General features: G+C 35.8%; 1 protein-coding gene across 17 annotated transcripts in view; it reads left to right on the forward strand.

The window, feature by feature from the left end:
* The window catches only part of LOC102622835 (BAG-associated GRAM protein 1), a 70,171-nt gene that overhangs the window by 50,682 nt on the left and 2,043 nt on the right, over nucleotides 1–17,446 (forward strand). For 4 of the 17 annotated variants that reach the window (XM_052437218.1, XM_052437223.1, XM_052437225.1 and 1 more), the window contains exons 9-16: nucleotides 161–190; nucleotides 314–413; nucleotides 2,735–2,841; nucleotides 3,800–3,943; nucleotides 4,032–4,136; nucleotides 5,032–5,178; nucleotides 5,391–5,444; nucleotides 5,765–5,828. The exons of 4 other annotated variants lie outside the window; for them this stretch is intronic. In XM_052437218.1, coding sequence (XP_052293178.1) covers nucleotides 161–190; nucleotides 314–413; nucleotides 2,735–2,841; nucleotides 3,800–3,943; nucleotides 4,032–4,136; nucleotides 5,032–5,178; nucleotides 5,391–5,444; nucleotides 5,765–5,828 — 751 coding nt within the window. Of the gene's footprint in view, nucleotides 1–160; nucleotides 191–313; nucleotides 414–2,734; nucleotides 2,842–3,799; nucleotides 3,944–4,031; nucleotides 4,137–5,031; nucleotides 5,179–5,390; nucleotides 5,445–5,764; nucleotides 5,829–6,099; nucleotides 6,162–6,285; nucleotides 6,768–14,888; nucleotides 15,685–16,328; nucleotides 16,473–16,571; nucleotides 16,677–17,446 lie in introns of those variants that run through there. 9 more of the 17 variants (XM_052437212.1, XM_052437221.1, XM_015530433.3 and 6 more) reach the window with 8 other exon arrangements.

Raw genomic sequence — 17,446 nt, forward strand, 5'->3', positions numbered from 1 at the left:
ATTTCTTTTATGCCATTTGCTATGTTATTTTTAACTGTTTTTTTTTTTCTCTTAAGAATATTCTGATAGTATTTACGGCATACCCATGAAGAATCTTACTAATTGATTGGACATGATTGGTAGTTGCATGTTTTAATGGCGTTTTGTTTTCTTTTGGCAGGTGATTATACCACTTGGAGATATTGATGAGGTCATTTCTTTCAATCTTTTTCTTTTGAAGATATCTGTCAGAAAATATTTTTTTATCCAGTGCCTACTGCCTACGGTGTGATAAATGATATGAAGTGCTTATATAAAAAGTTTCTTTATGTAGATACGGAGGAGCCAGCATGCATTCATTAATCCTGCTATAACAATTATTCTCCGGATGGGTGCTGGTGGGCATGGCGTACCTCCTTTGGGAAGTCCAGATGGTGAGTGGCAATTTCTTTTTTTGACAATGCTTAAAAGGTTTGTCTATACATTTTTTTTTTTAATTTGTTTTCCTTCAAATTTTTTCCATATCTGGAAGAGAATCATGCTTTGGGCTTGCACTTTTGATTCTCAGCATTTTTTCAATTGAGTCAGCATGCTAGTGGTAAAATATTTGCAAGCTTTTGAGTGCTGATTTGGTTGATGTATTTGTGTGTTATAATCTGAAATATAGATCTACTTTTATGATGTCACTTCTGTGTACTGGAATCACCTTTTTTGGTTGGGGGGGGGGGGGGTGGATGATGCCTTAGTTTGGTTAGTTAGTCATAGCAAATAAGCATCTTCATTCTGTGATTGATGTGTATCAGCACTATGTTTGACAAATTTCTGTTTGGTAGTTTTCGCTAAAAGATGGAATAACACCATTGCAGTTAAAAGTTTGGGGAGATTATAGTTCCTTTCTGTGAGGAGTTTGGAGATGCTAGTGTCGCATCTATGTTTGACATATTTTGTATAGCACAGAAATTCTTTTCACTTTTCTGCTTTCTCAGTGGACAGCTGGTCCACTCCTTGTAATGATTCTTCATCATTAATATAACATACAGTTTCTTATTCAAAAAAAGAAAAAAAAAGAAAGAGAGTTTGGAGATGCTAGCTTCAGTAAGAATGTTTACTGAATATTAAAGATAGAGGAGAAAATTAGACATAGAGGATAAATTAGACACTTTTCAACTTTGTCAAATTCAAGGATTAATTTAAATGATGGGTAGATAATCTTCATTTTATCTATTCATTTCTTTGTTTCTTTTTTCTTTTTAAAACATTTTTCAGCTGGTCCATAGCTGTTCTCTTTGGAAGTTTCGTGAGTGTATACTCAATTATCTACTTTATGTTTGATAGAGGAATAGGAATGGAAGAGCAGAGTGTGGGAGGATTCAAAGGATTTAGCTTAAAAGTAAAGAGTTTTTTTCTTCATTAAATTCTTATAATGAAATTATTCGAAGAATTGTATGATTCTTGTAGTGTGTTACCTACCATACAGGCAGGTTAGAGGTTTACTGAGTTCATTTTCAAAGTATATAAAGGATATACTGTTGATTTTGATCCACTGGACAGGTTGGTCTCAAGTTTGAAATGATATATTCAGGTTTTGTATTTTGCAAGGGAGAGAGATATTTTGTTAGAAAAACTGTTGATTGTTGGTAAAATATAGTGTTACATAGCAGAGTAAGGGTATTTGTTATTTCAGATTCATGGTTAAATCTTGTTTTTATGACATGTCGATATTTAGCTTGTTCTTCGTCAATTTAAAGTGTCTTATGCTATATCTGGATTTATATTTATTGAAACTTCTCCATTTTAATGGTTTTTTCTCTTTTGACTTTGAAGTGCTTGTTCAAACTGGAGTGGATTATAGATGCTTCATCAGATGTGTTGGCAAAGCTTTACTTTTGTGGCACTAATTTCAATTGCAAACTTTGCCCTGATTTTTAACATGTTTTATTTCAGCTTGCAAATAGTAATGAATCATATCATAGGATTCACTTAGTAGACTTGAGTGCATGAAGATTCTGAAAAAGTGCCCCACTCAGTTAGAATCTTGATTGCATGTAAGGTTCACCCTAATTATGAATTTAGCTAACTTTCCTGTTACTTCCTTTTTTAATTAGTTTTGTTTGTATAAGAATGTGTTTGATTTCAATAATTGTGGTGTGGTATTTGTGTGTCCTGATGCAAGTTTGTAAACTGTTTCACTCTTCTTAAGTTCGAACTATCCTTTCTTGATATGCTAGCATTACATAATACTGCCTCTGAATAATTATTTTTCATTGCTTTCCCTTAGGGCTTCAGTGGTTGCTGTGTAAAAAAAATTCTGAGTCTGATGTGCAGATTGATATTTCGATTTAAATGAAAAGTTACATTTAAATACACCAGCTCTCACCTTAGAAATTTATAGAGTATTCTCTGAAATATGCCCTTTTTAAGGTTACTGTTATGCTTGTGTTTCAAATGTCATGTCGGAGTAAAACACTAGGTCAATTTCTTGTTTGTTGAAAATCATGCACTTCTATGATGACTGGAGTGTATTGTAATATATTTGAATATGGACTTCCATTTAAAACATCTAATTATCGTACGAACTAATATCCAGTGTATTGGCTTTCCTTGATGGGTTTTATTATTACTTTTGTGTTCTGGTTAGGTTATTGAATGTGTTTTTTCAGAATAGTGGAACATCATGTGTGATTTGGATGCATTTTCAGTTTGATCTGAGTTGTTGAGGTTTCTTTTTGGCCTTTATTTTCTCTTTCATTTTCAGGTAGGGTCAGATATAAATTTGCATCATTTTGGAACAGGAATCATGCCTTGAGACAATTGCAACGTATTGCAAAGAACTATCATAAAATGTTAGAGGCTGAGAAGAAGGTTTGTTCGTATTGCTTCATGAATCATTGTGTCTGTAACTTTTATCATTATTTACCTTTACAACTCTAATCTTGGTTATCAACCGTATGGATAAAATGGTCATCGTTTAAAATTGTGAAGAGGTCTGACACAAATCGCCAAGTGGTTCCTAACCCCATAATGACTATGGAAATAAGTAGATTCACGTAGTTCTTTCCAACTTGTTGAAGTTAAAATATGAATGCATGGGGTTTCATTGTCTGGTAATTACTAAGAGTCGTATCATCAATGAGCTGTCTTTCCGAGTTCTTGATTTAGCGAAATAGAACTCTTATACTGGGTTTTTAGTAATACAATACTTCTGGTTTATTAGTAATATAATACAGAAACAATGTAGATATTATATTTCCTCTCTGTTGTCTATATAGCTCTTTTTCTCTATTGCTGCTACTAAAACATCTCACACACTTCTCATGTGGCAGGATGTACCCCTTGACTGGAGTTCATTCACTAATGTTGAGAATAAAACATACATATTAAAAAAAAATATGTACATATTATGAGGACATCTATTAATTAATCTAAACTGCTAAGTAGTCATGGCTTTGTCAACACATTTTTAAGACGCCCACATTTAATTACCACCATAGAAAGGCCAAAGTTCAACTATTGTGTTCTATTTTAGAAGTTAAAGTCAGTCTCTTTTATGTTACTAACAGTGAAGGAGTTTTCTATCATGTTGTGTCAGGCATTGATGGTTGTCTTCCTTGTTGGAATTGATAGTTTTTTCAGTTTTGCTGAAACTTTTGGTATCCGAGCTGCTACACTTATTTTGGGCATATGTCCTGACAAGATACATCTAACCCGTTTGAAATGGGATTAGGATCAGATCTTGGATATGTATTTTGCTGAACTTTTTCTCTGACTAGTATGATTTAATGAAGAAAAAAGTTAATTCAATCTGCTTGCTGCTGTATAGGAGAAGGCAGAATCGGCGTTGCGTGCACATAGTAGCTCCATTAGAGGTAGTAGAAGGCAGGCTAAGATTGCGGAAGAAACAGTCACCAAACCTGAAAAGCTTCAGCCGTTTATCAAAGAAGAGGTTCTTGTTGGTATATACAATGTACGCATCATCTTTTTCCTTCTTTCATGGTCTATGAATTTTTAAGTTGTGTTATTACCATTATAGAATGCATTAATGTATTTTGCAGGATGTTTTCCCATGCACAGCGGAACAGTTCTTTACTTTATTGTTTAGTGATGATTCTACGTTCACAAATGAGTATCGTGCAGCTAGAAAGGATACTAATCTTGTTGTAAGTCCAAGTCCATTTTTTGAAATCATAGACCCTAGAAAATTGTTTCTTCCTTTTGTATTCTCTATATTTGATCAATGTATTTTTCTTTACCATGAAGAAAAAGAACAAAAGAGCTTCTCATGGTAATGCATTTATGATTTAAGGAATATCCATGTTGATATGTTAAAAAGGATTATGAGCTAAATCTTTAAAGGATGCAAAAGTACCTTAAACATGGTGCTGATTATATAAGTACCTAAATTGGATGTGGAAGTTTATATGTTGCATACCTGGTTTAGGCATTCCAGCCAGTGGAATGTCAAGGATAATTAAAACATATGTTAAATTATAGAAAAGAAGATTGTTTGGAAAGGATATTTCCCATTTTTCTTTTGTATCATTGGCAGTTAGGATTTGCACATTCTAGAGTTAAGCTTATTAGAGGCATTAGGACTAATGCTGAGCTGGTAGTGCTCTCCATGATGTCTAGGACAACGGTTCCTTAAAAACCAAATTATGGAGGAAACAACGTTATGTATTCTGATGTAGGACTTGGAACCTTGTTTGGTTAGCACTGAGTATTGCTTCTGTTTGTTCTAATTATCCTGTGTACACTGCATGGACTACTTGTGAAGTTCAGATGATTATATTAGCCCAATTGCTAGTTCAATGGGCAAATGTTGCCTCAAAGGCCTGCTCTTGTCCATCCAAATAGAGCTTCTGTTTGGGGTTGGGGGTTGGGGGTTGATAAGGGTCCGGGTAAGCAGTTTTGTTTCTGATGATTATCCATATGGATCACTTATCCTTCCAGTTCCATGTGCTTTTCCATCTAAGAAGAAGATTTTATTTCTGGATTCTGAATATCGGTTGGTTGATATTGAAATATTTGCTTACTATCTCATGCTTTATCCAGATGGGACAGTGGCATGCTGCAGATGAATATGATGGTCAAGTAAGAGAGATCACATTTAGATCTCTCTGTAACAGTCCCATGTGTCCACCTGACACAGCCATGACGGAGTATCAGCATGCAGTTTTATCACCAGATAAGAAAATATTTGTAAGGCTATCTGTCTCATTGCCTTAAATTTTTGGCAACATTGATAATGTGCTTGCTATTGTTTTTTCTTATTTATTATCTAATAGTTTTAAAAAATTCGCATTGTTATTATTTCTGTCTTATTATCTTCAAATGGTACCTTGCTTGTTAAAATCTGACATCAATGATTTTTTCTTGTAAATTTTGGATTAAACATGTGTCTTTTCTTTTAGGTTTTTGAGACAGTCCAACAGGCACATGACGTTCCATTCGGGTCTTACTTTGAGGTATGAAATATGTTTCTATTTGGACATCATACTTTTGGTTCACATTTCTTATTAGATGTCAATGTTAATTGAATTAAACAAGACAAGTTATTTTGTTTTATTTTATTATGTTAAAAAAATAAATAAGTAGAACATCTGATATATTTAAAATTTGTATGGTCATCATTACTTTTTTTCTGTGCTAAGATAGGTGAACCAGCATTTTCCAAAATATTTTAGCGTAATGTGTTTTCTGGTTGTATTTCCTTGCTTAGAGGGTTGTAACCTATAAGAGAAATATTCCACTTTGTTAATGCAATGTAACTGTTCTGCTGTATCAGATTCATTGTCGATGGCATTTGGAGACCATTTCTGAAAATTCCTCTACTATTGATATTAAAGTGGGTAAGTTTTGGTTTGATGTTCATCTCTTTGACTATCTTTTCCTATTGCTGTGATGATTTTTCATGCCCTAATAATGGTTGAAACAAGCTTGCATCAAGAATTGTCGTGGCATCCTGTGAGGACACAGAAGCATGTATATTAATGCTGAAGGTGTTAGAATCTTACTGTTGCATTGCATTGAACCTGTGGGTCAAAATATTGAGCAACTCCAACCTTGCTTTTCTTTTTTAATTCTAGTGCTTGGACTTTACTGTTTGTGCAATATCTGCAGGTGCACATTTTAAGAAATGGTGTGTCATGCAATCCAAAATCAAGACAGGTGCTGTTAACGAGGTTGGTACTCTAATTGTACAATTTTCCTTATTAATCTTTTCTTTATTACAATGAAAAATGAACTCCATAATTTTTGAAATATGAATGAATTTAGTAAGCAATGAATTCTTTTGTTCTATGCCAGTACAAGAAAGAAGTTGAACTGATGTTAGAAACGGCACGTTCATATATCAAGACACGTAGTTCCGGTGGCGAGACTAACAACCAGTCGTCCACTCCATCTGTAACTCCAGATTGTAACTAGTAGTGCAACCGTATCAGATCCAGTAATTTATGTTGTTGTAGCAGTCCCCATTTTTGAATGTATAATACACACGCACACACACATATATATACACACAGCCCAAGGTCCCTCGTGATGGTGATAGTGTCGTCATCTTACCTTGTGCGCTGATGTAGTTATTCGCTGTGTAATGGCGATTTTCATTTTTTCCCCCTCATTATGTAACTGGATTTCTCCTCTAGTGTAGCGGCAATCCCAGATGAGAAGATGAAGTTTGTTTTGATCCGATGTAAATAAAAGGTAAGTTTTCAAGTACTAGGTGTTCTATCACAAATTTGAGACAGATGATATTACAAAAGTGGATTACTAATAGTTTGTAACTACATTGTATGTATGTATATTGTCCATCTATCACATCCTTATTTTTAGAAACAGAGTTGCCTGCCACCCTTCAGTACCTTGCGGTTAACGTATCTCTTGAAAAAATTATATTTTGGAGCTGTGAAAATAGTAGAAGTTTGCCTGGTGAGTGCATAAGCTCCACCATCTTCAAGAGTTAAAACAATTTGGCAGTGTGATCATCTTTTTGTCTTCCCCAGTGGAGGAATGCCGTCTATGAAACTGGAAATCTCGTCATAAGTTGTGAGAAACTAGAGGCTCTGCCCAACGGCTTGTACAAGCCTGACTTCTCTTCAACATTTTTAGTACTGGAAAATCTGATATTGGCATGCTTCCCCAGAGGATGGCTTTCTCCGGCAACTTTGATTCACTCGAGCTTCAGGTTCTGGAGATTCGCAAAGCACTGTTCGAGTGGGGACTGCACAGATTCGGCTATCTCAGACGACTTTAAATCCGCAGAGTATGTGAAGATGTGGTGTTCATATCCAGTAGAGGAGAAAGGAATGAGGATTCCTTCCTCTCTAGCTGAACTGGTGATTTCCAACTTTCAAATCAGAAACGCCTGATTGTCCGAAGCTTAAGTATATTTGAGGAGGGCCTTCCCACACACCCCCCCCCAAAAAAAAAAACAAGAGCCACCCCCACTTTTGCAAATACTTATTGGGAAAAGAGGATGAAGAACAATGTTGGCACTTCACAGCGGGAAAATTGCGTGCCCATTGCCCCCAAAATACCCAAAATATGCCATTATTCCTCTTTAATTTTATACATGCATACTTAAAAAAAATCAGAAAAAGTAAGAAAATATTCTCAATTAAGTATTCTCAGGCAACGAATCGAGTATACTTTAACTTCAATTGAACCACAACCAATTAAGTCCCCTAAATAATTTTGGACTTCTTTCATGTAAGTTGGGTAACGACTCAAGGATACTCGACCTTAATTGAACCATGATGACTAAATCCTTGGAAAAAAAATTCTTGACTTCTTTAATCACGTCAGATAACGAGTTGAACATATTCGACCTCAATTGAACCATGATCAATTAAGTCTCCTAAAAAATTCTCGATTTCTTTCATGGAAGTCTAGTGATGAGTTGGGTATACTCGACCTCAATTGAATCATGACCAATTAAGTCCCCTAAAAAATTCTTGACTTCTTTCATGGAAGTTGGGTAATGGGTTGAGTATATTTGATTTCAATTTAATCACAACCAATTAAGTCCTCTAAAAAATTTGAGACATTTTCATGGAAGTCCGATAATCCTAGCCTTCGTTTGTATCAATAAGTAATCATCTTCCAAGATATGCAATAATTATTAAAAAAAAATAGTAGCATTTGCAGCAACTATAAATTATCCAACAAACGTCAAATACAATGTCATCTCATAACAATTATCAAAGTCATCATTATACTATTTTGGCAGGGAAAATCCTTATGAAATAACTCAGGATAGTTTTTCACTTGCTCCAAGCACTGCAGCAATGTTCCAAAAACTCTAAGACATCTTAAAGACTATATGCCATCCACAATTCTCTATCAAACCCTAGATAGACAAACAATTTTGAATTTAGTACATGTTTAAACAACATTAAGAAAATAAATAAGCATAAATTAATGGCAATAAAGAAATGAATACAGAGAAATGAGACACTTACATATAAATAAGCATAAATTAATATTTGACCTATTAAATAGGCTTACTCGACTCATACTTAACTTACTCATAAATTTACTTGACTTCTACTCAACTTGTTCAGAGACTTGTTCCATTAATTACCGAATTATTCTGTACTGCTCAACTAATTACCTTACTTATACTTTACTACTAGGCTTCCTATTACTGGACATATTTCTCGACTTCCTAACTGACTTACATCATAACTTACTCAAATAATTTCAGTTTTTGCTAGACTAGATACTCAACCTATATGACTTCTTGCTCGACTATGTAGTCAACTTAATCAACTCTTTTTCTTCACTTCTTACTCAACTAAATAATCGATCTACCCAACTTTGTACTCGACTTTTTCCCAAAATCATTTTTCAATCATCCAAAACTTAAGTTGAATATTTTGGTCTTAAATCCCTATATTTTATGCAATTGTGTGTGCTTGTTTGTGCAAGCACTAAAATGAATAATCTACTATTACAAACTCATAAATTATTACCAAACATACTTGTAATGAAATCAAATCAAATCCTAAGTACATAAAATGTTTAAGTTTCAAATATACCTTATCCACCACTTAATAATGCAACTACTTTTAAGTTTTTTAAAGTGTTTATAAATATTTATCAAAAACCTTTATATTGGATTTAAACATACCTTATCCACCACTTGATAATGCACTTTCTTTTAAAATTTTTGAAGTGTTTATATATATTTATCAAAAACCTTTGTATTGGAGGTAAGAGATGAAATGGTGAGAGGGGAGAAAGGCGTGAGAGAGGAAGAATTGTGAGGTGTGAGAAAGTGTTTGAAATGGTGAGGCGAGGAAATGTAGATAGATGGCATTTTTAAGGGTATTTTTGACTTTTACCTCTTTCTTCGAGGAATATGTATGCAATTGGGTAAAATTTTGGTATTTAAGGGCAAATGGGGCATATTCAAATAAAAAAAACTCCTTCTTAGCCAAGCTGGTACTGAGAAGTAAAACTTATGTAGGGGATGAAATTGGAAAGCTAACATAATTTCTCATCAAACAACTATAAAATAACCTTAACTTTCAAGGTATAATTGTAATTGTTTAACAAGCACTGTAGAGTTAGGGTTCCTACATACATGTAGTTCACTTGTTTCCTTTCCTCAATTTTTTTTTTAAATTTTTTATTATAAATTTTAAGATAAAAATAGTTGTAAATTGTGCTATGCCAAGAATAGATAAAATGAAAGTCGTTATCTTTTCTGATTAAAAAGGAAACTGATGGTCTTGAATTTTAGATAATTTGATTCGACTCAACTGTAGTGCAATTTACCTCAGTTAGTGCAGACATAGATTATAATACGATTTGCAAAGAAGGGCAGAAAGGTGCAAAAAGGATAAGAAGACGGACAATTTGGCACTTGACATCGCCATAAATGGTAAATGAGTTTTTGATCACTTATAATCAATTATCCATTGAAGGGAATATTGCTGAGCAACAAACAGGAAACAGGGGATTTAGAGGCTGATGACCAAAGGTACTTGGGGTAAGATTTTCTTTATTCTGAGCGGCAATTAGAGGGATTTAAACATCTAGAGATGTGTTCTATGAAATGAGTTGAGTGAAGAAGAATATTAGATCTTACGTACATTTGGTGTTTTTTCTAGTAGCTATAGTTGTATCATTTGTTAAGTATTTACTAAACTACTTGTAATTGTTGACAATAAATTAAGGTGATATTATATATGCTATCATTGTTCGATGAAAAACTTGTAGTACTTTTATTATTTTATCAAAATTTACATCGCATAAGTATAGTCGATGTTTATTTCATAATCAAAGCTCCTTATTCATGGAAGCCACAGCACCAAACAAACTAATGTACACACACTAAGGGAGCCTAAGTAACGTGCCGTACAATATTAATTAGTCACCCCAGCACAATTAACCCATTTATAAAAGTTGTTTGGTTTCTGTATTAAATAATAGTTGGTATTAAGCACTAGCAAAGTTAACATAAAGAATAGAAGAAAATTCAGTGTCTATTTCTTTTATCATCACTACTTTCAAGTATTGTGGAAGTTTATGTGTAAGTGTAGCGGATCTCATGATCCAAAAATGAAATTATTGGTAAATAAATTGAAAATACTATAATTGAAATCATCACATTAAAAATTAATGCCATTACCAACTCTTGAGAAAAAAAATTCATTATTGTAACTTTCCAACCTTTCGTGATGAAGTTTTCTTCTAATATATATTAAGAATGAAAATGTTATCGAAGACTATTGGCAAGATGAATAGTATAGCTGAATTATGGGAAATTTACAAAAATGGCCATAAAATTTTTGCGTTTTTCAACTTTAACTCCCCAAAGTTTTTTCTATCATAACTAGCTAAACACCCTATTTTTGGACTAGATTACCCTCATCACTTTCATCAAATTTACAAAGGCATGCCACTTTTTCAATTCCAACACAACTAAATACAGATCTTCCTCAACAACTTAACAAACCTTCATCACTCTCAACAAACTTCATCACTGTTGATAAATCAATGGCATAATTGAATATATAATCACCAATGGGAGAGCTTCGTAAAATTAGTTTATGCTCTTACACAATGTAAACCTTTAATCTATTAATTTTATCAACTAAGTTCGAAATTAAAGTGGGTTTTGTTGCAAATGTTGTTATTTTTCATTTATAAAACAATGTGATTTGTTAAAGTACTTAGTTTGAGTTGAGAAATGAAGAAAAATCATTGAAAACACAGAAAAATCGGGCAAAAAATGAAGTTCAGAACAAGTGAGACAGACAAGTGGGACATGTGCATGTCTCACATAAACGCACTGCATTTATGTGTGACAGGCACCTGTCCCACTGCCTGTCGCACATAAACCCACGATGGAGTACATGATTTTGGATTTGATTTGTCTCGTTGTAAGCTTCGAAACGGTATATTCTACGCCTAAAACGGACACATGTAGCTCAAGTTATGGCTTTCGAAACATATATGAAATTTAGTGAGACATGCACCTGTCCCACTTGCATTAAGCAACTTGAAATTGATTTGACAATGATCTTTTCTTCCATTTAGCACTCTATCAGCAAAGTAAAACATGGCGATTTTTAGCGCATCAGTGTCATCCATAGTCTTGAAGTTTAAGTTCATAAATATTTCCTCGAACTGGCCAAAATTTATATCACGATTCCTGCCACTAAAGTACTTTTTAAGTAACCGATGACTTGTTTTATGCTTCGTCAGGAAGACATTTTTGCCATAGCAAAGTCCCGTTACTAGGCACCACTCTCCAATCGATAGCCGTATCAAATGGTCGCCAACTTGAAACCATAACTCATTCTTTTCATTTCCAGCGCCATGGGACACTTGCCGAAGTAATATATTGTGTACAATTACACCACTGAATGGATAGCTTCGGCACTGTAGGAAATGCCCAAATATATTGTCTTTGAACAGTTGTAACTGTTGCGTTGTTAGTTTTTCTCGGATGGCATTAACAACGACATCTAATTTGTACATACTTGTGATACGCCCGGAAAAGTGATCAGCATAAGGAATCTTCATCATTCCCGGTTCTTTCGTCGGTCCGGGTGGGTTATGCAATGCTATTTTTTATTTCCCATTTATCTGGTACAAGTTAAAAGTATTATATGTTAATAAATTATGAACAAAAGCACAAAACAAAAGGCAGCACCAAACATCGCGCTGTCTCTTAGTGCGACAGGCACCAAGAGGCTGCGCCAAGCACGCGCAGGCTGGCACGCATTGAAATATAAGTGTGCAACCCAAGAGGGGGGTGAATTGGAATTTAAAAAATTATCCTAGCAAATCCACACAACAAGCAATCTAATGTCTTAATAAAAATTGAAAGCAATAAGTTCAATCAAAGTACAATAATTAAAGAGCAAGGGAAGAGAAAGCAAACTCAAGGATTTTTACGTGGTTCGGCAATCCCCACCTACGTCCACGCCTCCAAGCACACCGGACTTGAGGATTTCACTATCCAAGCCTTTCCAAGGCTTCAAACGATTACAATTGACTTCAAGGTGTCAATGAACCTTTACAACAAGAGATTATATCTCCAATCTCTTCACCCCAAGTGTTTCTCACACTTGTACTCTCACAATTTGATGTGAAATGAAAAATACAACAATCAATCTCTCTTTAAGAGTGGATATACAAATTGAAGAACAAAGATGATTTAATGAATGATGATTCACGAAGTTGAAGCTCAATATATGTTGTGTGCACTTGTTCTTGCTTGCTTGGATTACCAAAAATGAATTGGTTTTGAGTTTATATAGTTTGAGCTCAAAAACTAGCCGTTATGCACATTTTGGTCGTAACCGGATTACCGGTTATGGACATCCGGAATTCCGCTTAATGTTACCGTTACAACCACAATTTTGAATTTCTGAACATCCGGATTTCCGCTTTGTCACATCCGGATTTCCGCTTACGCTCAGTAGCTTACTGCCCAACAACCGGATTTTCGTTTGTCAGGATCCGGAATTCCGCTTTTAATTCGGATAGATTCTGCCTAGAATTCGGACTTCCGTTTGTCAGAATCCGGATTTCCGCTTGCTACAGTAACTGCTACAGTGAACTATTTTCCAAAAATATATTTTGACCCCAAAACTTTATAAAACTATACTACGGCCCAAAACGTTATGAAACTTTACAAATAGGTCCAATTTCAAAACTTTAGAATAATGCTTTGTCAATCCCACAACTTTCTGAAACTATGACTTTGCCCAAACTTTGTAAAATTATAGGATAGCCCAAAAACATTTAAAATATTTATAAATACGTCCAACTCCGAAATTTAATACTTATTAAAATCAAATATTTCAAATCTTAGCATTTAAATCCAAATTACTTAAATTCACAAAATACTTTTCTTTATAAAAACAAAAACTTTTAGTTTATGAAAAGTATTTAATTAAATTAATTTCTTGAGCTTCTCAAATGCTAAAACAAACATCAATTAAATCATACCGGCTTTACAAGAATTTATCTCACTAATTTGTTCGTTGAGCTTTAAACAATATTCTTAATGTCGCCGTTGTCCGTTGAGTGTCTTCAATCTTGATTTCACTTGATTCACTTGTATAAATATTATCCTTCAAAAACTAGTGAAAATGTGAAATACAATATTTATTAAATCACTCAATACATATGTTTGTTATCATCAAAATTACATTATGTATAGCCCTTTAGGCTAACACGCATCTCGCGCATGCGAGGCCGCGGCCGACGCACGCGAGATGCGCGCGGCATGCGCATCTCGCGCTCTAGGCCGCGCCTGTGGCATGCAAGATGCGCGCGGCATGCGCATCTCGCATGCGAGGCCGCACCTGTCACACACGAGATGCACGTGACACGCTCATCCCGCGCGCGAGGATGGGTATGCCGCGCGCATCTCGCGTGCGATAGGCGCGGCCTCGCACGCGAGATGCGCATGCCGTGTACATCTCGCTTGCATCAACCGCGGCCTCACGTACGCGAGATGTGCATGCCGCGCGTATCTCGCTTGCGTCAGCCGCGGCCTCGCGCGCGCGAGATGCGCATGCCTCGCGCATCTCGCGTGCGACAGGCACGGCCTAGCGCTCGCGAGATGCGCGTGCGAGATGCGCATGCGACAAGCGCAGCCTCGCGCGCGTGAGATGCCCATGCCGCGGGCATCTCGCGTGCGACAGCCGCGACCTTGCACGCGGGATGCTCCCCTTCACTTCCCTTTCGCTTCCCTTTCTCTTCCCTTCCCTTTCCCACATGCATCTCACCCACCACCGCCATTAAACACCACCACCAACAACAACAACAACAACAACAGCCCAAACAACAACAACAACCCAAACAACAACAACAACAACAACAACAACAACAACAACAACAACAACGGCAAAAACAACTCACCTAGAGTTTCCAATTTTTATCTTTGATTTTGGAGATCTCCCAAGATTTTCAACGTGATTTAGCTTGTTTCAGCCGCCGACAACTTCCTCTACTGCCGATCTACGCCGCCGACGATGTATACGGGATTCCGATGATGAAATTTTGGGTGAGAGGGGGAGGAATTTGCTTGAGGGAAACGTGAGAATGAAGAGGGCAATTTCGTCCACAATTTGGTGATTTGGCTAATGTTGATAAAAAAAATTAGAGGGATTAAAGTTGAAAAACGCTTAATTTATTTGGCTATTTTTGTAAATTTCCCAAAAGGTTTATGCTTCAACCAAACCGAAACTTGAGTATTCCAGCTTGGCAGAAAATACTTAAAGCAAGTCAACTGAAGTCAGCGTCCCACCAATTATTGGCTGGGCTAACTAATTATTTGTTTTCTTTTATTAAAAAAAAAAAAGACAAAAGAACAAAACCGTGTTGGTCCCACAATGCACGGCTGCGTCACATACCGACACCCAATCTAAGTCAGTCAATCTTCTTCTCTTTGTCACTTTACGACCCTTGCTTAATTTGTACGATGCCCTCCATATTTTCCACTTGAATCAGGAGGAAGAAGCCACCGGGACCGATCAACATAGAAAAACAATGCCAAAGTTCACTCTCGATAATTCATTTCGTTTCGGCAGCCGAAGAGAGACTGTCACTATCTTCCACTCTGAATCTATCGACACGATACTAAAAAAGTTGACTAAAGATTGGCTGGGGCAGTTTGCACGTGGAGAACAGGTCCAGGCCGATCTGATTGGGTGGAAGAAGATGTTGGTGAAGATAAATGAGGTCCTAGGTGATGCGGTGGAGAAACAGATGAAGGAGGAGTCAGTGAAGAAGTGGCTCGGCAAACTTCGCGACTTGGCTTGCGACGTTGATTACTTGTTGGATGAGTTTCAAACGGAAGCTTTCCAGAGGACGTTACCGCAAGAAGATGTTGATGATGCCGTGGATAAGTCCGATGATTCTATGGCCATGTCTAAAGTAAAGGAGGTCAACGCTAGATTGCAAGGTATTGCATCGCAGATAGAACTACTAGGTTTGGGGAAAAAATCAGGCGGAAAGTCTAGAAATGTCCGCAGAGCAAAAATCAGGAAGTTGCCGCCAGACGATGATGCTATCGATAAGTTTGATTCAACGGCGGTGTCTAAAGTAAAGGATGTCAATGCTAAATTTCAAGATATCGAATCGGCGATAGACCTCCGAGGATCGAAAGAATGCTCAGCTGGGTCAGTTGTGAGCTCAAGAAATGTCAGGCAAAGAGTACCCACGACCCCTTCGGTGAGTGAATCCCATGTGTTAGTATTGATATTCAAACAAAAAACTTTGACATAATGCTGATAAAAACAGTAATTTGGGGTTAATTGGCCACTGTTTCTGCTAGTCAGTGGCAAAGTCACACTACGTTTTCAAAAAATTTAAACTTTAATTTCACCAAAATTTTGTATTTGTCTTTAATTAATAAAATTTATGCTTTTCACCATTGGTTTTGAATAAAGTAAAAAAAAAATAACAAAATTACACTTTCATCACCAAAACCAACATAAATATTTACCTCATACGAAAAATTAAATTAAAACAATCAAAAGAGGATCAAATTATTGAGTAACAAAACAGTTAAGTCAGTCTATTTTAGTGCTATTACTAAAGTGAAGGAATTTTCTATCCTGTTGTGTCAGGCATTGATGGTTGTCTTCCTTGTTGGAATTGATAGTTTTTTCAGTTTTGCTGAAACTTTGGATATCCGAGCTGCTACACTTAACTTCTAATTACCCAATTTGGGCAAACGTCTTGAAAAGATACATCTAATCCGTTTGAAATGGGATTAGGATTAGATCTTGGATATGTATTTTGCTGAACTCTTTCTCTGAATTGTATGATTGAATGAAGAAAAAAGTTAATTCGATCTGCTTGCTGCTGTACAGGAGAAGGCAGAATCAGTGTTGCGTGCATATAGTAGCTCTGTCAGAGGTAGTACGAGGCAGGCTAAGATTCCGGAAGAAACAGTGCGCGAACCCAAAAAGCTTCAACCATATATCAAAGAAGAGGTTCTTGTTGGTATATGCAATGTGCGCATCATCTTTTTTTTTTTTTTTCCCTACTTTTATGGTCGATGAATTTTATGGTTATGTTATTACCATTATATAACACATTAATGTATTTTGCAGGATGTTTTCCCATGCACAGCGGAACAGTTCTTTACTTTATTATTTAGTGATGATTCAAATTTCACAAATGAGTATCGTGCAGCTAGAAAGGATAATAATCTTGTTGTAAGTCCAAGTTCATTTTTAGAAATCATAAACCGTAGAAAATTGTTTATTCCTTTTGTATCCTCTAAATTTGACCAATGTAGTTTTCTTTACCGGAAAGAAAAAGAACAAAAGAGCTTCTCATGGTAATGCATTTATATATAATTTAAGGAATATTCATGTTGATATGTTAAAAATGATTACGAGCTAAATCTTTAAAGGATGAAAAAGTTCGTTAAACATATCCTGTCTTTAATCCTGCCTAAACATGGTGCTGGCTCGTCTGTTCTAGATACTTATAAGTACCTGAATTAGAGATTGAAATTTGTATGTTGTCCAGTTGATTTGGGCGTTCCAGCCAGTGGAATGACAAGGAAAATTAAAACATACATTAAATTAGAGAAAAGAGGATTTATTAAATTCTGGTTTCTGATTGTTTGGAAAGGATAATTCCCTTTTTTCTTTTATATTGTTTGCAGTTAGGATTTACACACTCTAGAGTTAAGGCTTATAAGAGGTATTATTACCAATGCTGAGCTGGTAGTGCTCTCCATGACGTACAGGACAAAGGGTTCCTCAAAAACCAACATATGGAGGAAACGACGTTATGTATTTTCTGACATAGCACTTGGAACCCTGTTTGGTTAGCACCGAGTATTGCTTCTGTTTGTTCCTAATTATCCTGTGACGCTGTATGCACTACTTGTGAAGTCGAGACAATTATACTAGCTCAATTTCTACTTGAATGGGCGATATTGCCTCAAAAGGCCTGCTTTTGTCCATCCGAATAG

Source organism: Citrus sinensis, chromosome 3 (genome assembly GCF_022201045.2).
Source record: "Citrus sinensis cultivar Valencia sweet orange chromosome 3, DVS_A1.0, whole genome shotgun sequence".
Classification (NCBI taxonomy): Eukaryota; Viridiplantae; Streptophyta; class Magnoliopsida; order Sapindales; family Rutaceae; genus Citrus; species Citrus sinensis.